General features: G+C 40.7%; 1 protein-coding gene across 1 annotated transcript in view; it reads right to left on the minus strand.

The window, feature by feature from the left end:
* Nucleotides 1-9,398: 9,398 nt before the first annotated feature.
* Nucleotides 9,399-20,181, minus strand: part of ROR2 (receptor tyrosine kinase like orphan receptor 2) — a 154,224-nt gene continuing 143,441 nt past the window's right edge. The window contains exons 5-9 of the mRNA XM_061368682.1: nucleotides 19,603-19,730; nucleotides 15,961-16,275; nucleotides 14,813-15,058; nucleotides 13,035-13,237; nucleotides 9,399-11,425 (exon numbers count right to left, since the gene is read on the minus strand). Of these exons, the coding sequence (XP_061224666.1) occupies nucleotides 9,983-11,425; nucleotides 13,035-13,237; nucleotides 14,813-15,058; nucleotides 15,961-16,275; nucleotides 19,603-19,730 (2,335 nt within the window). The 3' untranslated portion in view covers nucleotides 9,399-9,982. The remainder of the gene's footprint in view (nucleotides 11,426-13,034; nucleotides 13,238-14,812; nucleotides 15,059-15,960; nucleotides 16,276-19,602; nucleotides 19,731-20,181) is intronic.

Genomic DNA, 20,181 nt, shown 5'->3' on the forward strand with positions numbered 1-20,181 from the left:
TCCTGGGCAGCTGTTAGTGTCCACCAGCTCCATCCCTAGAGCCACATGTAGTTGCCACAGTGACCTTACTGTGCTCAGTGCCCTGGAATAGACTCCAAGTACCCATTGGAAGAAAGGAAGAAAGACCCCAGAGCCAGGCGCCAACATGGAAGGGACCAGGCTTGCCATAGGGGACCCCAATGGAAGGTGGTCCCCAGGATTGCTGGCCTTCTGACTCCCAACACCTGTGATGTGGCTGTTTTCAATACATGTGAATGGGGCAGAGCACAGTCTTGCTCTGATCCCACTCTCCCTTGTTCAGGAACACTTAGATTTGGACCTCAGAATGGAGGTAGACCCCTTCCCAATTCTCCACCTCCCCCCAAAGCCCCTCATACGACAGCTCTCTTAAAAATGCATGAACAAGGTAGGTAAATTAACTCCCACTTATTAAAAGCAGATTATTGCAAATATGTATGCTTATTCCCAAGCAAAGCCATAAGGGAAAAAAAAAAAAAAAAAGAGCTTTTCATGCATGTTCTTTTGGCAAATATTTTTCCCAAGAGCACAGGCTAGCGAACAAAACAATTATAAGAAATTATAGTATGTATTATGAATACTTTTTGGGATGCACAGAACAATGTAAGGTGTTACAATGTCACAGTGCCACACTAAAAAAAAAAAAAAAAGAAAAAAAAGAAAAAATTACAGGCTTTTTAAAGTTATACAGAGAAGGATGCAATGTTCACTCTGTGTTAAAGAAGCTGCTAAAAAAAATTAAAACCATGCTTTAATAACACTGTGATTACAAGTTGGGGAGTGTTTATCTAAAAGAACAAGATGAATGTTTCTCGTGACCTTAATCCCAAACCCTTTAAAACAGAAGTGTTTTTCCCAATGACTTCAATTGGCTTTGGTTCAGGCCTTAAGACAGTTTGTCATTTCAAGATGAATCTACTCATTTCAGACCAATGTCATCCACATAAGTGTTGCATCTGCACACAGTTTGTCTATAGTCAAACAGTCTGCACCAAGACCAAGAACACTGCAGCCTGGTAATAAAATAATCTTCTCGGAAGCAGAAAATGCCTTTATGCAATGCCTTTGTACCATATCTAGCATGAAGCATAATGTATCATCCAGCTGCTAATCTTGTCTGCAGTATGAATTCCCTTGTACTTCATATGCTTAACCTTACAATACCTTTATGAAGCACTAGCAATCTTGTTGTTTACAGGAGAAACAACATGAACCTAAATAACTTACACAGGGTCCCACATGGTGCCAGTGACAGAGATGGGGACTCAGTGCAAAATTAACCACCTTCAGCAGCTCAGCACCAGCTTTCAGCATGAGACTCCTGCCTAATAAGAGATGCCCATACAGTTCACAGTTCACAGAACGGTCTGGGTTGGAAGGAACCTTTAAAGATCAACCTAGTCTAACCCCTAAAGTTGCAAGGCATTTCCACCACTCACATACTCCACACCCATGGCCTTCCACAAAAATTGTGAAAACTGGGAGTTTAAATCCTTATCTATTCAGACTTCACTGCACTCTCTGAGCCTCCTTGTAACCCTTCCATGATTCAGTACTATACAGGAACTGGGATGGGACCCATTCCTTGCATAATGCACATTCCTTACATCTATTTTCTTGTAGGTATGTCAGGAACAGGAGTCACTATTCAGGTTAATGTTTTCTGAAAAGTAGAGTGTGAAAGAACACTTAGGACCCTTGATGTCCTCCACTACTAAGTCAGTGGCTTAGCACCTCCAGCATGGAGTCAGCCAAAATGACCATCCTTAGGTTGAGGTAGGTAAGGACTCACACCATTCTCTACTCTGGGTCTTGCCAGGTGTGTCCCAGAGGTAGGAGGAGGCCTGAGTTTAGAGCACCCGACCTGTTCTGGAAGTGAATTCCTCACTGGTTTAGATGCATTTGCTTCTTTTAACACGGGGTAGTTCCTAGCACAAAAGCAGCCTTATCACACACCAACAGCAAAGGACTGTTCAGAGTTGAACTGCTTACATCAGATACCTGGATAACAGAAGGGGTGAAGAAATTGCAAATATATTCACTCATTGTAAGCATAAACATGGCAAAATGTTGATGAAAAGACAGCACCTACATTTTATAGGATGCAAAAACGAAGGCCACAGCAGAGTCAGCAGCAAACTGGCACTGAAAACTGAAGTCCTTGCTTCCATGCACCCTTTTGCTTGCGAATGTTTGGATTTGCAAGTTAGTGAAAAACAAAATCCTCACACTTTTGCCACTGCATGCTTTTCAGCATGTCAAGACTGAGTTAATTTGTAAACATATCTATTTATAAAAATATACACTGTGCCTTTTGGTCTGCCTTTAGAGACCAGTATTTCAAGTAGAGGAAATGCATTAGTGAATGCTGTGGTTGTCCTCTGAGAAATACCCAATGGAGGGCAAGGGTGAGGAATGTATTAAAGAAATAAGGAACAGAGGAAGCAAAGACAGCATGAATTACCTCCTCTTTATAAAGAAACGAATTCTTTATTCCCAGTTCTCCCAGTGTTAACAGTGTATAATTTGAAATCTAGGTAATTCGTACCTAAATGATCACCTAACTGAGCTGGTAAGAGAAAGATGTACTAAGACACACATCTGGTGTGGAAACAAGACTGGAAAAACTGCAACACAACATCTCCTCCTAGATACAAAAAGCAGGTGGCTATTAGCTCTTTCACAAGGTATTTCTCCCAACATTTCCAGTTACATCTTAGATATATATTAATTTAAATCTGATACGAAAGTAATTAAATGGCAAACCACATCAAGTTATGAAAAAATGTATTCATATGATTAACAACAGAACAAGACAAAGATCTTTACTGTAGCTGTAAAAACTCAAAGTACTTTTGGGAATAATCAGTCTCAGCTGAAATCATATTACATCTAAATTAAATTAATGCTATGCACCTGAAATATTTCTGGTTTAAAATGACTTAGAGACAGTCCCTATGTGGTCAATTACTTCTTTAGTTTGCTGCCTGTTTTCCTACCCCCACCCCATCTGTTAATTACAGTGTCTTTTGTGGTTTTGAAAGGAATTCCTTTCATTTGTTAACAGTCATGTGTATCAAATAGTTACCTCTAAAGCAAACTAAGAATTAGAGTTGGATTTCTTCATAAGATTGTTGAAACTGATAGTTATGAATCAAGATTACAACAGCTCCCAATATCTCAAGCGATTAGGTAGTTTGAAAAGAAATTTGCAAGAATTCAACATGGATGGTGGCTCATACACAATAAAGTCTTCTTCAGTTACAAATAAAAAATATGTGGCAACAAAAGTACACACTGTAAATCTTCATGATGATTATTTATTACTTAATGTATGGAAGCAAATATTCAATTTAATGAATACGGTAATTTTTAACTGATTTTTCCCCCCTAATTCCACCACTTTGAGTTAACAAAAGAACCTACTGAACAGACCGGTTATTTCCAGTTTTAGACACAGGTCTCAAAAAAGACAGTTAAACCATCAGGTACATTGTAAATGAGATAAAGTAAAGTTCCTCTTTCAGATCAATAGAAATGAGAAGTAGCTACATCGGATTGTGCGTTCCTTTGGTATCATATTATTTTAAATTCCGACTCTCCTGGAGATTTACAGCCCTGTGAACCCCATACTATTTCCAGCTCCTGCCATAACCTCAGCTATATTACTTCCCCCCGCTTCTGCAATCTTGCAGTACTCAGCTAAGATTTAGAGCCGTGTTTTTTCATTTAGAACAACTGCATGGGGCCTGGGTTGGGAGAACACTGAGATCCTTATCATGGGTGTAAGAGGGACTGCAGGAGTGTAACTGTGATAGTGACATCCCCTCCACAGGTCCAGAGTGGGGGTGGTACTCCATGAGCGCTGCTAGGGCATTCCTTGTGTCAGGGTCACCCTGGGAGTCTTTTCTTGGCACAGCCCTGAGTACTGTGACCAACTGGAAGCAGTGCCAGTGAAGGACTTTAGACCAGGAGGAACTGGGTTTGGATTCAGAGCTTCAAAAGACCTCACAGAGTCCTGGAACATCTGCACGTTGCAAAAAGGGCAAAGAGCAAAGCATTCCCTAAGGAACTGCAATTAGCTGAATATGCATTGCCCCTTCCTGTTTTGTGTCTGTATGCACATGTGTTTACATAGGTGTGTATGTGTGTATGTATACATATATGTATATGTATAACTGTATGTGCACTCATGCACACACATTTCATTTGACCCTGAACGCAGAGCATTGCCTTATATTCCAGGTTATTTTTTCTTCCAAAACCAGGCATGTGTGTACACATACACATGCAGGGTTGCCTTCTACTCGAGGTCATGAAGCAAGCCAGGGGGCACAGTTTTCTGCAGTGGGAAATCAGTGTTGGGAGCACTCAACATGTGTCTATCTATCAAGGAAAAGCAGTGCCTAGAGAGTCCCGTCTCTACAACTTTTCAACATCAAACACAGGTCAAGACAGGAATATCAGTTGTTAAAATGTTTCTACTGCATTTTTCTGTCAACAGAACCCTGCTGAACCATCCTACATTTTATCACAGTAGATATAGTATGTTTTGTATTAGAGAAAGGTCTGCCTGAACAGGATATCATGGACTTGGCTTGTCAGCAGAGCACACTTACTATTGTTTGATAGTCTCTAGATTGATCAGATGCCATCTTGCTAATTGAAGGAGCTAATGACTTGTCATTTCTGCAAGCTAGACAAACTGGATTGTAAAGGGTCACTTTGAAAAAAAGAAAAAGAAAGAAAAAAAGGGAAGAAAATTCAGATTTCTAGTAAGATGGAACTAAACCTTGTTCACTGAGCCATGCCATCATTCATGCTGTATGCTACTACTCTTCTAATCTTCTAATACCCTTTTCCCAGTGTCTGAGAAAATCCCCCAAACCTGAATCCTTCAATTCCACTAACATTTCACAGATTTATTTACAGAGCAGGAGCATACATTGATCCTTACAATATGAATTAAATGCCTTTCCTCAAATAGAGGATGGCTTTGCTAGTGTTTTTTTGTTGTTGTTGTTGTTCACATTTTGGGTAACTGAAATGCTGGTTTTGAGAAGTTTTCAGTAGAGCTTGCTAGTACAGAAACAAAGTTACTGTCAAACTGTGACTAAAAAACAGTACACCATGGCCTTACTTGAAGACAGAACTGTGCTTTCAGCTGGGTGTTTCATCCTTACACTTATTTTGGCAAATACCTCAAGGGCTGACATCTTTTGAGAGTGCTCCAACTAAACAAGTGTCCCTGAGCTCCCTCCAGAAAGCACCAGACCTCTTCCCTTTGTTCCTGTACGGCCAAAGTGAAATAATTTCACTGAACACAGAAGCTAGTGACATCTAATGAAATCTTTAGATAATAAGTGAAAAACAAATTCTAATTTATAACTCTAATAAAAATTAGAGGTTCTGTTACTGTGTAGTAATTTCCCTTTGAATTACCATGATTGTCTCCATGGCAGATACAGGAAGCAAAGGATTCATATCTTCACAGGAGGCATTTCCTTCTGGATCAGCCTTTATAGGAATCATTAGATGAAACTGAGAGTAGTGATGGTTAGATGAAGGAATGAAGCTGCCTATCAAAGCTTGTAACAACAAAGCCTGTTTTACTGACCAGTTAGCACTGCGGGTGAATATCCTCGGTTCTTACACAACTGTCTATACTGCTCTGTTTCTAGTTCTGTTTTCCCTCTGGTAAACCAGATGAAAACACCTCACAATAATCCAGATCTCAGCCAGTATCAGAACAGGGTTCAGACTGGTGTTCTTGCCAGGCTACACTAGCATGGTGGAGGTGTGCAGAACTCCAGTTACTTGGTGTCCCCACTCAAACTCTGAACCATACCCTATTGTCTCTGCCCTGTGATTGCAAATTCATCTCCCATCTACACCATATGCTTTTGCAAACAGATCCACACTTGTTTTCAAGAACAGCAGATGCCCAGCTGACCAAGGCACTGCTGAACCCTACAGACTGATTCTTTGTGCTCTACCATACATGAACCCTAAGAAAATCCTGTCATAAGTCAAGACTTTCCCTTAGCACTTGTGAATATGCTACACCCAAAACCCTCCTGCCTCATATTCCAGCTTCTGCCTCCTTGCCTCTTCCTCACCAGGACTCATGAATACGGGCAGTGCACACCTTGAGGCTTGCTGATGCTGGGCTGATCTCCAGCCTTGCCAGGGACTTGTTCAGCACAGGCATTAGCAGAGTTAATTTTCTTCCTAGTAGCTGGTACAGTGCTGTGTTTTGTCTTTAGTCTGAGAAGACTGCTGATAACACATTGATGTTTTAGCTGTTGCTGAGCAGTGCTTACTCTGATAAAGGACTTTCCTGTTTCTTGTGCTCTGCCGGTGAGAAGAGGCACAAGATGCTGGGAGGAAACAGAGACTGGACACCTGACCCAAACTAGCCAAAGGGATATTCCACACCACAGCACATTATGCTCAGTATATAAACTGGAGGGAATCACCCAGAAAGGGATAATCACTGCTTGGGGCTGGGAGGGCATTGGTAAGTGGGTGGTGAGAAACTGTGTTGTCCATCACTTGGTTCTTTGTTTTTTTTCTCCCTTTATTTTGTATTATCATCATTTACTTTATTTCAATTATTAAACTGTGCTTACTCCAACCAGTAAGTTTTTACCTTTTTCCCTGGTTCTCCTCCGCATTTCAGTAGAGGGGTGGGAGTGAGTGAGCTGTTGCATGGTACTTCATTGCCAGCTGGAATTAAACCATGATGAGCTCTTTCTTCACAACAGTGTGAGCCAAGATCAAACGCATGCGAAATATCAGAGAGCTGGGACTGAATAAGGACAGCTAAATCAATTAGTATGGGTAGGGGGGAAAAGCATGCAGCAAGTCCAGTGTCATACAGCACTGGAGATGCAGAAGAGGCTAACTCTGCTGCCTGCAGCCTCCTGTCTCATCAGTGGGCTGCTGCAGACACTACCAATGTTCTATCCATTTTTCCTAATTTTCAGCACCTGTCCTCTTGGGAAGACCATGTTGGCTGAAGCAGAGGAGGCAATTAGCAAGAGGCAGGAGAAAAGTTTTGAAATATCCCCATCTTCTCAAAAACACCTTGCCCTCTCCTGGCTGTCCAGACATGTATTCACTGCCTAGAAAAGTTGTTCTGCAGCCAGAACAAACCCCAGCTTTACTAGCCCTGGCATGAATATATAACTTTGAATGCCCTAGTGAGGAGCATTATGCTGGTTTTACTGGGCCACAACCTCAAGCCTTCCCTCCTGTATTCCCACCTTACTGCCTTATCACATCTACTTACTACCACATGCTTTTGCTGCTCTTCCTTGGCCTTGTTTCCAAACCTTGAGGAGGAAAGGCAAATCCTGACTGTGGGTGGGTCTTTGCAGCAGTTACCACCAGCAGAATTGCCTGGCAAATTGCAGAGCAACAAGTTACTGCCAATCTATATGACTTCCACTGATGTGGTTGTGGTATCCATTTGTGCAGAGGTGCTCACCTGAGCCACCAAGGACGTGTTTGCATGCTGTCATGGCTCTGATTGTGGCAGCTCAGGCAAGTACGTTCACATCAACAGAAGGGAGAAAACCCCTCAGCAGTACTATCACCAAGGCTGGGCTAGAGAATTGTATACCAATCCTCTAATACCACTTCGAGAAAGCATCCATGTCTTGGTGGGGATGGGAAAGTCAGTATAGGAGTATGTCCTAATTTTTCTGACTACAGTGACTTAGAGGCTTGAATTCATGAAGCATGAAGAAGGGAATTAGGAGTTTAGTGAACTGCATCCAAAGCCCCCAAAGCTGTAATGCTCCTTGGCTGTCAGAAATGGGCTGAACCTCAGACAGTGCTGTACAGAACCTTCCACTGACTGCCACTCATTTGTTTATTATACCTCATCTCTCACTGACATATCTGTGGTGTAACTCGGACCACATATTCTTTTTAAGACAATAGGTTAGCAAAGGAAGTCAATGTAGTTGATTAATGAAGTTCATTAATCTGAGAATGTGAAACCTAGAAGAAACAAAGAGCTAAAAGTAAATAACCAATGTGGTTTTATTTATTTATCCTTTATTTAGTAATAGCACCCAAAGCTGCATTATATTAACACAAGTAATAAAGCTTTCATATTTATTCCTACCAGTGCATTTCCAAATCCAGATGAAATGCTGGAAATAAGTAATGCTGCCATACCATGAACACAGGGTGTAGATAACAATGATACAAAACTAACAAGTGAATCCCAATGTAATAAAAATAGAAAGTTGTAGCTTAGGTATGAAACCTGTAACCTAAGGAACTGTGGCCACCTCTATTTCCACAGTATACCATAACAAAACATTGGCGGTAGGAACTATAAAGATAACATACTTAATGATACGCTTTGTATCACGTTATTGAATACTCCATGTTGGACATACAACTTCTAGCTAAAGTGTATGCTGGCTACAACTCTACAACAAGAATGTGTATTGCTTGTGTAACAGAAAGGGTCATGAAATGTGTGGACCTGTCTGCATGTTTAAGAAAATGAAACAGCAATACAATAAAAACTGCACCACGTGTGAGTATTGAAAATGGTTAAGTTATAAAGTCATTCATCCAAAAATCCAAATACTTCAAAGAAAGAAAGTATATAAAATGTAGTAAAACATAAATTACATTTAAAGGTCTGTACACAATTCATCCTGCAAATAGAAGCACAAAACCAGCACTTTGTACAGTAAATTGCTTATTTTGGTCTTCTAAAGTTCAAAGATTCATTTTGTCTAAAGAGGCAGGAAAAAACACCGTTTCACATGCAATCCAGCAGTAATTGTGGTAAATCAAGTAAGCCTATGACTCTGCACAAAACCCAACACTTTAACAATGCAGGAACATATAATGTGGAGCTCTTTTCTGTACTTGATAACCAATATGCAATTAAAGTTGGATTGTTAAGTTAGTGCACACCTACAATATCCCCTACAATATCCCCATTTTTGGTTAACAGTGTATTAAGGCTGCTTGCTGCTGAAAATGCACAGCAGAGAAAGAATACTTTCATCCATAAATGCAGTCAGACGATTTTGTTTGGAAGCTTCTGTTGCAGTCATTCATTGGGAATGATGAAAGAAAGCCATCCTCTCTCCTCTTATAGTATTCCACAAGATGTTGTGGATGCTGTAAGTCTATATGGGTTCAGAATCATTTGGATAAAATCATGGTAGAAAATTCCATCAAGGGTTATTAAACAGAAAAAAAACCCAACACTTCTGGCTTGGGAAGTCCCTAAACCACAAATTGCTGGAGCCTGGTGAAATACCCTGGGGAAACTGCCCCTGCATCTTCCCTGGGTGGACATTATCGATGGCCTTTCGTGACATGCTGCTGGGCTGGACCAAGCACAGTCAATTTTATGTTCAGATTCCTTACTTTTCTGGTTATCATAATACAGACACAGATCAGTATTCTCAACTTGTTATTTTTTCAGACTCAAAAAGCAAATAACAATCTTGTGTCCATTATGTCAAAGAGATAAATACTATTAACTAAGCTGTCCATCGCATCCAGGGCACTTCTTTATGCTCAGAGCAATTCAGCAACCTTAGCTGGATTCCTTTTTGTATTATTGGTTTAAGCATAATTCACTAACATTACACTCACGTATCATGATACACATGATGTGCAATGCTACTCTGCAATACGTTGCACAGCAACAGTACATAACTGAAAAGCAGCTTTCCTCAAGAACTGTAGAACAGTAAAAAAGATTAAACTCAGCAATTCTATACCATTGTATTTGCAAAATATGATGCTGGGAACAGTCAGTAAACCTGGTATATCATTACTGCTGCACTTTACACGGTTGTAGGGTTTTTAGTTTTGATTCTTTTAGTCAGATCAAAATCACTGCTATTAAGCCTAAGGATCTACAGTCTCCATGCATGGAAGTGATGTGAAATTCTCAGTAATAAGGCCAAATTCCTTAGGCTTCTGATTGAATTTCTGCTTCGTCCATCTGAAGTGTGTCATTATCACCCAGCAATTCTGTTTCAGGCACAGAGCCCTCCTCTTCCTCCTCCTCCTGGACAGGATTCTGGGTGATGTCTTCTGTTCCATTGTGTGTGTCATCCGTGCCCTCTGAAAGCGGAGCAGCCCTGTCTGCCACTGATGCATTGGAAGGTGCTGTTGTTACGTAGCCTGTGCTGGTGGATCCACTCCCGCTGTGGTGGGAGCCTGGTTTGGGAATGATTTGGGGAGGCATCTGCTGAGGAGCCATCTGCACTGGAATTTGGACGGGATAAAAATTTGGCAAGTAAGCACCATAGGCAGGCATTGGCTGGTAACCATTGACTGGAATGTAGAGCTGAGGAGGTGGGACCATCGGTCTCATCTGCCCTTTCATTTGTATGAACTGTGGTTGAGGGAAAGCTGGAGCTTTCTGCTTTGGTCCAATGTACCTAGCATTGCTGACATTGCTAACAGGGCTTGTGCTGAGAGAACTTGTTTGTGTGGTGTTGCTTGCCCCAGAGGTTTGCGCTGAGCTGTTGTAATTAGAAAGGTTTCCCCATGTTCTTAGTCTGTTGTGTATATCTTTAAATCTTGGTCTTCTATTGGGAAATTCATTCCAACACTCCAACATCAAAGTGTATATCCATGTGGGGCAGTCATCAGGACATGGCAAAACCTGTCGGTTCCTTATCATCTCAATGACATCCTGGTTAGAATAACCACAGTAAGGCTGCAGGCCATAGCTGAAAACTTCCCACAGGACAACTCCATATGACCATATATCTGAATCAATAGAAAACTTGCCATACATAATAGCCTCAGGGGACATCCACCGGATAGGAAGAAGGGAATTTCCCATCAGTTTGTAGTAATCAGCAGCGTAAACTTCCCTAAAAAGGCCTAAATCAGATATTTTCACGTTCAGTTTATCAAACACCAGTATATTCCTAGTGGCCAAGTCCTTGTGGACAACATGGTGACTTGAAAGATATTCCATTCCTGCAGCTATCTGAGTCACGATGTGGAAAAAATCTGCTGGTTCCAGAGTGGATTTTACTGTCTTGTCATCATCAGTGCTGCCAACATCTGAATGGGGAGATCTCATCACCAAGAACTCATGGAGGTCACTGTGGGAACAATAACTAAATATCATGCTTATGGGTTGTTCCTTCGTCACTATTCCCAGCAAACAAACAATGTTTGGGTGCTGTAATCGTGATCTCATCATTGCCTCATGTTTGAATTCTTCCCGAAGAGCCAGTTCTGCTTTGTCTTTAAGTGTCTTGATAGCAACAGCTTGCATCTGTTCACCTGGTGCTGTACCAAAAAGATGTCCCTTGTAGACTTTGCCAAATCTCTCCTCTCCTAATTCCTCCATAAACCGCACAGTGGATAGATTGATTTCTTTAAGTTTAGCCTGAAATGACATAAAGAATGTAATGTCACAATGTTTTCTAAACGATAGAGTATCTTATTAAAGAAAAGCTCCTAGTAATTGGATGCTCCAAATGGAAGATAAACTAGGTCAAAATGACTTCTAAGCTTTTTGTGTATTCACATCATATATTGATCTTACAGTTAACCTTGAAATGAGTTATACTATTATCAGAAGTGTAAATTAAATTATGCTGCAAGTTGATGAGTGTAATTATTTTTACAAAGGAGCAACCGTATTTCCTGCAAGCTAAATGAATAATCGGTTCAGAGTAAATCTGGTGAACAATGATGTCTATTAGCTGCAGCTGCACATGTCCTTCAGATTGGTCCAGTGGTGCTCACTGGAGGTTCATCAGAAACGCTGTGGGCACTGGCTGAGGAGCTGGCAGCCTCAAGGCAAACTGAAACATCCTAAAACAAGGAGGAACAAAACCTCTCTCCTTTGATTCTGCAGTAGCAGATATGCCTTTTTCTTCCACTGCACTACAGGAATGGCCACTGCCTGTGGGTAGCAGTATGTAGTATCCCTGCTGAGAAACTTCATGGTAGCTCTCTGATGAAAAGGGGCTGGAAGAGGAGCAGAAGCAAGAAGGAATTTCTCTCTAGTACATGAAGGACAAGGTTGCAAACCCAAGAGTGCAGCTGGCAGGGAAAGCAAGGGAGTTTGTGATGACGACATAATGGGTCCGTCCTGACCATCTCTATGGCCTGGAGGAGGCTTCACACACAGGCCATCACAGCAGGAAGGAGCAGGGCAGGCTGGAAAGGGGCTTTAACAGGTGATTTGGGAACAAACTCTTATTTTAGTTGCCAACAGAATGGACCAGGCAGTTTCCAGCACAGCCCAGACGCAGCCATTAAACCTCCCCTTATCACACAAAATCAATGCAATTTGTTGCAACTGGCAATATCCTGCAAATATTACAGAGTCTCCTGAACAGATGTTGTCAATTGTTTCAAATTAAGCATTGTGGGTTTTTTAGAGCTTGCAGCTTGTAAATGCTGTGATTAAAAAATCAGCATTAGCTTTGACCAGGATTTTAGTATAGAGATCAGTTAGTTGACCCAGAAAATCATATGCAGGAGCTGAGATCTCTAGACAGGAGTTCAAAGCCATTTTTGTTTCACCATCTTTTGTGACACACAGCCTTAGAAACATGTTGCACCCTGGCTCAGCTGCCTACACAGTGGTGGTTCAGAATGCCAGTGGACTGAGCTGATGGATTAGACAAGAAACCCCACCGTGAATCCTGCTTTAAACAAGCTAACCACCTGTGTCATTATCAGGAGTGAAAATGAGCTGTAGGCTGAAGACTGGATCAGAAATAACATTTCTAGTTACTGTGACAGCAGGCAGAATGGGAATTAGCAGGTAAGGACAAATGTCACAAAATCCTTTGTCCTGAAAGCTGTTGCCCAAGGCCAGGATTTCTACATACAGATAGTGTTTTTCACTAAAGTAGATGGCCAGCATGGTATGGAAATCACATCCCTCACAATACAGCTCAATTTGAACACTGATAACCTGAGGCACTGAAAATCATGACATTTTAGAAATACGTGGCCTAAGCAAATTCTGGAAAAAATACCTGTTTGTGTTGATTAATGAGTGGCATTTCCATCTCCTGGCTGGGAGATGCCATCAGCTGGCGGCGCTGTGGTGTAGCAGCAGATGCCTTCTGCTTGTTTCTGCACATGCACACCAGGAAGAACAGGCAGGCGATAACCAGAGGGATGGCTATGCTGGGAACCAGGATATAGAGGATTCCCATTTTACTGTTGTCACGTGGACCTGTCAGGCACAGAAATGTTCACTGTTTACAATAAGTAATTTTGATGCATCCTATAGTAAAGAAACAAAACAAACACAAAAGCAAACAACAATTGCAGTATGATTATTAATATTATAAATTTAAAAAAAAATAAATGACTGTAAGTTGCAAACAGAAGTCACATTACTGCCTCCCCCTTCTCTGTAATTTTCCATTAAATATTTCAAACAAGTTTCAATGGACATAACAACTAACAGTATGAAGGTAAATTAGGAGCCCCACATTTAATGCATTGCCTGTAACAGTATGTGTTTTATTTCACTTTTCTTTTGGGGATTACAGTTGTGGAAACTGCAGTACATAGACTAGAGTATCACTGCATTATCTTGTTCAGGAATAAAAATCAAATGAGTAGTTTTCATCACAGTATATAAAGCAGTGACAAAAATGCAATAAACCATAGCACAACACTGAAGTCTGTCATCACCGTGCTTCAGCCATTTCATCAGTACTTTGCCCGCTTTCTGCCTCCATTGGTAGAACAAAATGAATCTTCTACACAGAATAAAATAAATCTCACTTCTCATTGGCAGAGATATTATTTGTTCCATTTATGTTACAGTAATAGAAATATGCAAGAGCCATCAGCACACTTGATACTTACAGACTCTAGGACAGCATAGTGATGTCCAAAATTTTCACTGGAACTGCCTGAGATGTTTTTTGCAATCCACGGTTTTGCTATTCGTGGCTACTGCTTTCACCCAACCACATCTTTATACTATGGCACATGCAACGTAGAAATTTATTATAACTGTCAAATTAAGTTACTGTAAAAAAGTGAAATAACTAAGAAATTTCCTCACTTTTGAGAACTCTTAAATATCCAAACAGTCTGTAACACAACCACTGTTATGGCTTCCATGATACATGTATTGCTGCAGGAAACATGTTTTTCTTTCTAATGAAACACAGTTATTAAGTTGCTTTGTCATGTCCAAAGACTGTTACCACCTTACAGCTCTAGAGTGAAGGCTGTACCAATACAGGGAAGTGAGGGGGCCAGTATTAAGCTGAGAGAGCTCTGCTTTTCATTTTTGCTATCAGTAGTGCAGTACAGAGCCACCAGCAGACAGCATGGGACTTTTCTGATAAGATCAAGTTTTACGGTATCTCTGCTTCTGCACTTTACAGTTTCCTTCCAACCAAGCATGGTGCTGTATCTCCCTCTACAGGACCTAAAAATCCTTGCTGCCTGCAAGACACCACTGAATAGCATGAGCAAACCATACTGGTGGTAAGTACATCGAGTCTGGCGTTTGACAAGCTGGAATACGAACTGCAGCAGTGTTGTTAATTATTACCTCAGCTTAAGCACACAATATGGAATAAAAAAGGGTCACAGTATCTCAGTTACAAGCTCTGATCTCCAGAAAATACTAAATGCCTACCACACAAAACAAGGGTGCTGCATACAGCAGAATATTCGAAACCATAACCTTCTTAAGTGAATTGTACTTTTAGAAATAGGCAACATTCAAAATTACACATGATTTGGGACAGTAGGGGGGAAAAAGAAAGAGAATAATACATACTACAAGAAGGTATGTCACACAGTTCCATGCGTACGTTTTTGTTCTTTGTAAAACACCAGGGCCCATCCATCTGACCTCCAGGATTTCGACAATACGCATGCCCTCCGCCTATCTCTGGGAACTGTGTGCTTGTCAGATCATGGCTGTGGGGACTCTGGGAGTCCCAGAGTTGGCAAGTGTGGCCAGACTTAGTAACGCTGACGGTCCCTCTGTAGTCTGCTCCAGAACCATTGTAGCACTGATGATCTGCAACACAGGGTTTGACAAAACATTGCTAATGACAAAACATTGCTAATAACAAAACAATCAAAGGTCAGCAAGACCAAAAGGATTTTAATGCATAGACCACATATGCAAAACGTACTTGAAGTCAGGTACTTCAAGATTTAAATGAAAGCTGTGGGATTTGAATTTTCCATTTTGTGGGTATCTGTGCTTTTGCACCCAGTTATTTCTGGTTTCTGCTCTGAAGTAATCAATTGCTAGCAAAAAGAGTAGGCAGAAAAATTGTTAGCACATAATTAGTGACCCAGGAACAGCCTATCTACTCCTGGATGCAAATACAAATTCACAGAAGCGAGATCAATATTTTCACCCATCCTGTGTAGGTGAAGAAAGGCAATTACACTCCTTGCTTCATTTATAGGATTATATTCTTGTGGATTTCCATATAGAAAGGGTGAACATTAAAAGTTTAATTTCTTAACAGATTTTTCCAGTAAATTTCCCACAATCTTTTTGAGGTTTACTGATAGGTAAACATAACTCAAAAATAGCTGCACAGGGGGACTCACTCAGAAAGGCAAAGACTGAGCCAGAGGTGGGGCAGGCATGTGGAAACAGAAGCCTGAAATGCACTGTAAATAGAATTCAAAATCGGCTGTGTGAATATGAAGTTTTATAGCCCAGGGCAGTTGATATAACCCTTTTCAGTACTAAGCAACATCCTTTAAACTTCCTCACCATCCTAACTATACCTTACAACAGTGCAAGATTATGGCCAGTATTAACATGTTAAAAACTAGCAGCATCCAGTATATCAGTACTTTCTTTACAAAAACCATGACTATAAAAATACTGCTTCTCCAACCCAACCTAGCAAAGCCACAGATACTACTTTTTCCCAGTGATGAAACACCTGGACTTACATCGGCTGAGCCTTTCCACGGGGATTCCAATCCTTATGCAGTTGGCAGCTTCCAAGGTATCAGGTCTTGGGAGATCCTCACACTTAGGCAGCTGTAGCTGCATCAAGATGAGGGGGTTTGACCTAGCAATGTTGTACTCCTGCCTACAGAGATCATTCTCCAGAACTTCACATTCATCCCGGCACAGCTCCCGTGGCTTAGGTGTCCGAGAGCGCTCGTCACACAGGGGAAATACAAAGTGGCAGAAGGATGGTATAGCGAACTGTGAACACTGATCAGACAAATGTGTAGAAGTGCCAATCATGGTAAATGCAGCTGCAAAGGAACAAAAATACTGCTTAATTCAAAAAAGACATGAAATAATATTCTGTAATTTGATTTTTATAGCTTTTGTCTTTTCTTGAGGGTCTGAAAGCCCACTGAGCAGTGGGGAAATGAGGTAACTTCTGCTGTAAAGGAGAGATGACAAATGCAGAAAGCAAATCCAGCATTCCAGTGTCCCTCTGACATCTGGACAGAGCTTGTAGACCTCAGTTTACCCAAGCGACTAGCACTGAGCAAACTGTTGGCACCTGACTAATTTTAAATTGAAAAGATAAAAAAGCAAAGAAAAGATACACTTGCCAGGATGCTAACACGTGTTTCCTAAATTCCTAAGTAGGAAAAATCTGAAAAAGGATCACCTAGCTTCTTCCTCCTGTAGAAACTCTGACAAGTGTTTTTCAAGTCTTAAGAGGCAAAAGGAAGTGCGCCACTGGTATCTGGGGAGATATTAATAGACATGAAAAGCCTAACAGGCAGCAGTTCAGGGAAAAATGCAATCAGTCTCAGCATACTGACCACATTAAGATGAATGTTGTAGTGAACTCGGGACTTAATCCTCCCAAGGTCTCAGCATCTACACACTAATGTTTATCTGAAAGTTTCCTTGTACACTGCAAAGAAAAGACCAATGTGCATGTACGTCATATATCTGGGAATGAGTCAAGCTTTAAATGGAGAAATATTTATTGATAATTTAGAAAGCATCATTTGTGAGTGAGGCTTGCTAGACTGCATGTTCCATCAACATGCACTGTAAAACGAGAGGAAATGAGCAGCTGAAGTAATTCACCAGTCTATTTACAACTTAGAAATCAATTCTTTCCTTCTTGTCCAGCTCTCTCCTTTCAACCATCTACTTCCTGCTGCTACCTGCTATCAGACTGTCTTCTGTTTACTCATAAACGTCATACGTGCAGTAAACAGCCCCAGCTCCAGCCTTTTGTATTGTTTACACCTCTGCTTATTTTAATACAGAAATGCTAACACAGGAATATAACCATTTATCTGCCATGTAGGGGAAAATGCGTGCACACATGAATCAGGCCTCAAACGGCATCTGTGATGTATCTGTCCCAAAGACTAGCAGGGAAAAAATAAGCTTTGGAGGAATTCAGAAGTCGCTGTCACTATTTGAAACACCAGGCTAATTTTTATGAAGGTATTACGGAACATAGACTGGCATGAGTGAAAAGTGCACAATTCATGATCATGTCTTTATTTTACTGGCAGGTGCAAAAGCCAGCAGGACTGTTTGGTGGCACAGGAAACACTTCTCAAACCACACGCATCCACTGGTCAGGAGTCAGGTCCATGCACTCTCTATTGCTGGCCTTCCAGTCTTTCAAGTCATGTCTCAAGGTTTTCTCCAGACATGTACTATTGTTAATAGAAGGCTGCAATTCCACCTAAGCACATGGCCAGGACTCAACAGCATCAGGGGGGTAGGGACAAGCAGAATGTATCTCACACAGCAACACAGCAGGGAAATAAGTCTAGAATGAAAATTCCCCCATGTTCCCATAAACTTCTCGACATTGGGCAGTAGGTGTCACCGTTTCCCATGCACACTTTTCCCAGAACACATAGAGGTACCAAAACCTGCATTTAAAAAGTATGGGCAAAAGTATAAGCAACATCTCAGCCAACTTTTTTGTTTGCTTGTTTTTAAATCTAATAAATTACTGCAATTTCAAAAAAACCCTGTCATTTGAACAGAGAACACTGTCTGAATGCATTACTTGTTTTACATGTAAGTAGACTTGGAAGAAACAAGTCTTCTGTGAAATCCTCAGGGTTATTTTGCGTAAGACATTTGGTCTGTCCTTCACGTGTATATAGTTTGAAAATGCCGTATTGTTAATGGATCATCATTACCACCTAGCTAGGCACTGGGCAGCCCTACACGATGGTTCACAGAGTTTTTCTAAAAAAGGAAAGTTCCATCAGATATTCCCCCCAACTCCAGGCCAGAGTCCCAGACCCCAGCCTCCAAAATGTAACCATTAGTGGTGTCAGGGATCCAGCAGCCAGATGTTGTATATCTCAGAAGCAAGTATAACTTGATGCTGGAAGAAGTTTTCACATTGTTTTTTCATTAATGTTTAGGGTTTTTTTTGTTGTTGGTTGGTTGGTTAGCTTTTTGCTAGTTTCTTTTGGGTTTTTTTGGGGGGGAGGGTTTGGTGGTGGTGGTGTGGTTTTTGGTTGGTGATTGTGTTTTTTTTTTCTTTTTTAAGGACATTATTAACCTAATTCAGAGTTATAGATTTCACCATTTCAGATAGCTGAACATTTCCATAATGCTAAAAAACATCCAAACAGAGCAATGATGATGTCATAGAAAAAATTGTATCCATAGTATGTACAACTAACAACACAATGGTAAACAAGCTGGAAAAACAGCAAAGTACAGGAGAAAGGAGGGAGATGAATGAGTCACAACAGCCCAAGGAGAGGTCCACACCTGAATTTTGCCAGTCCCATCATGTGATCACCATCTCAAGAACAGCAAAAAACCTGACCTGGTGTTCTTTCAAAGGTCTTAAAGATAATGTCTTTAAGGAGCCAGAGCTGACAGTCAAATTTTTTCTGTCAACCAACTATGTTAAAATTGCAGATTCACTTAGCCATATATGGTTAGATGCAAATAAGCTCCTCCTGGAATGAGTTAGTTTGCCATATATTATGATAAACAGTTTATTCCATGGGTTCATTTGCTTGCTCTACTTGTTCACATCAGAGTCACAGACGCTCATGTCACCTAACCAAGGAGGTCCAGTGAAAAAAACCATGTTCATGTACAGACCATTAAAAGTCATTGAAGTTTCGAATGCAAGTTTGTGACTCTGTATTAAAACAATGATCAAAGAAACAATCAGTAGGTGCAGATCACAAGAAGATTGTCGCTTGTTTGAAATTTAGATTCTGCCAGGATTATGCAACAGCAGAGGAAACCCAAGGGAAAAGTCACCATACATTTTTCAAGAAAATAAAAACCCAATACCTTTTTAGTACGTCACAAATTGTTTTTCAAAAAAGTCTTCTATGTGAATCCATCATGCAAAAAGCTCAAGAACAAACTACCAGCTGTTAAAAAGTTAATGCTCTGACATTTTACTTAAGGACAGCAGATACTCATCTTCCTGGCTTCAAATTTTGCTAACTGTACAAGTGGGTAACTGGCTCACCTTCTCTGAACCTGAATATAAGGATGTCTTAGTCATTGACCGATAACGCTGAACAGGATGAGAACATTATTTATACTTGAATTGGTACTTTCAGAAATGTTTTTTGCTCTGCTATAGAAGTGTATAATCTTACCAGTAATTCGGTTTTCAATTTCCCCTTGCATCTGGAGGGAGTCCACATAAATGGTCCTGTTTCCAATGATTCGTGCACACGCAATTCCCCTGTATGGCTGACAGAACCCATCTTCATGGTAATCTTCTCTGCAAAAGACAGGTTAGGATTTTATCAGCAGTTGTCTAGCTGTCCCCAGTGAATTTTCACAAAATATATTCTTACAATGGAGAAAACGCAAAAGACTAAATCTGAAATTTTTCCATTCCCCAGGTGCAGCTTTCTCTTCCAATTCTCCGTATACTACCTTAAAAGTATTAATGAGGCACCTTGTAAATAGCTTACTAGGGAAAGAAGTAAACCAAAACCCAATATTAATTTAAAAATCATATGCTATTAGTAATAGGATTTGGCAGGTGAATCTATTAAAAAGCCTTTTGATTGAGACAGCAACACAGATCTTGTTACATGTCCCCATGAATTTTTGGCATCTAGCAGCACCAAGCACAATTAGGCAAACAGTGGGTTCTCTTCTCCCACTTACATATGCCTCTCTTCATTTTCTCTAGTGACCATCAGAAGAGATCTTGCCAAGCTTTA

Source organism: Neopsephotus bourkii, unplaced genomic scaffold (assembly GCF_033783945.1).
Source record: "Neopsephotus bourkii isolate Nb327-2 ecotype Australia unplaced genomic scaffold, CSIRO-AGI_Nbou_v1 NB_1441, whole genome shotgun sequence".
Taxonomy (NCBI): Eukaryota; Metazoa; Chordata; class Aves; order Psittaciformes; family Psittacidae; genus Neopsephotus; species Neopsephotus bourkii.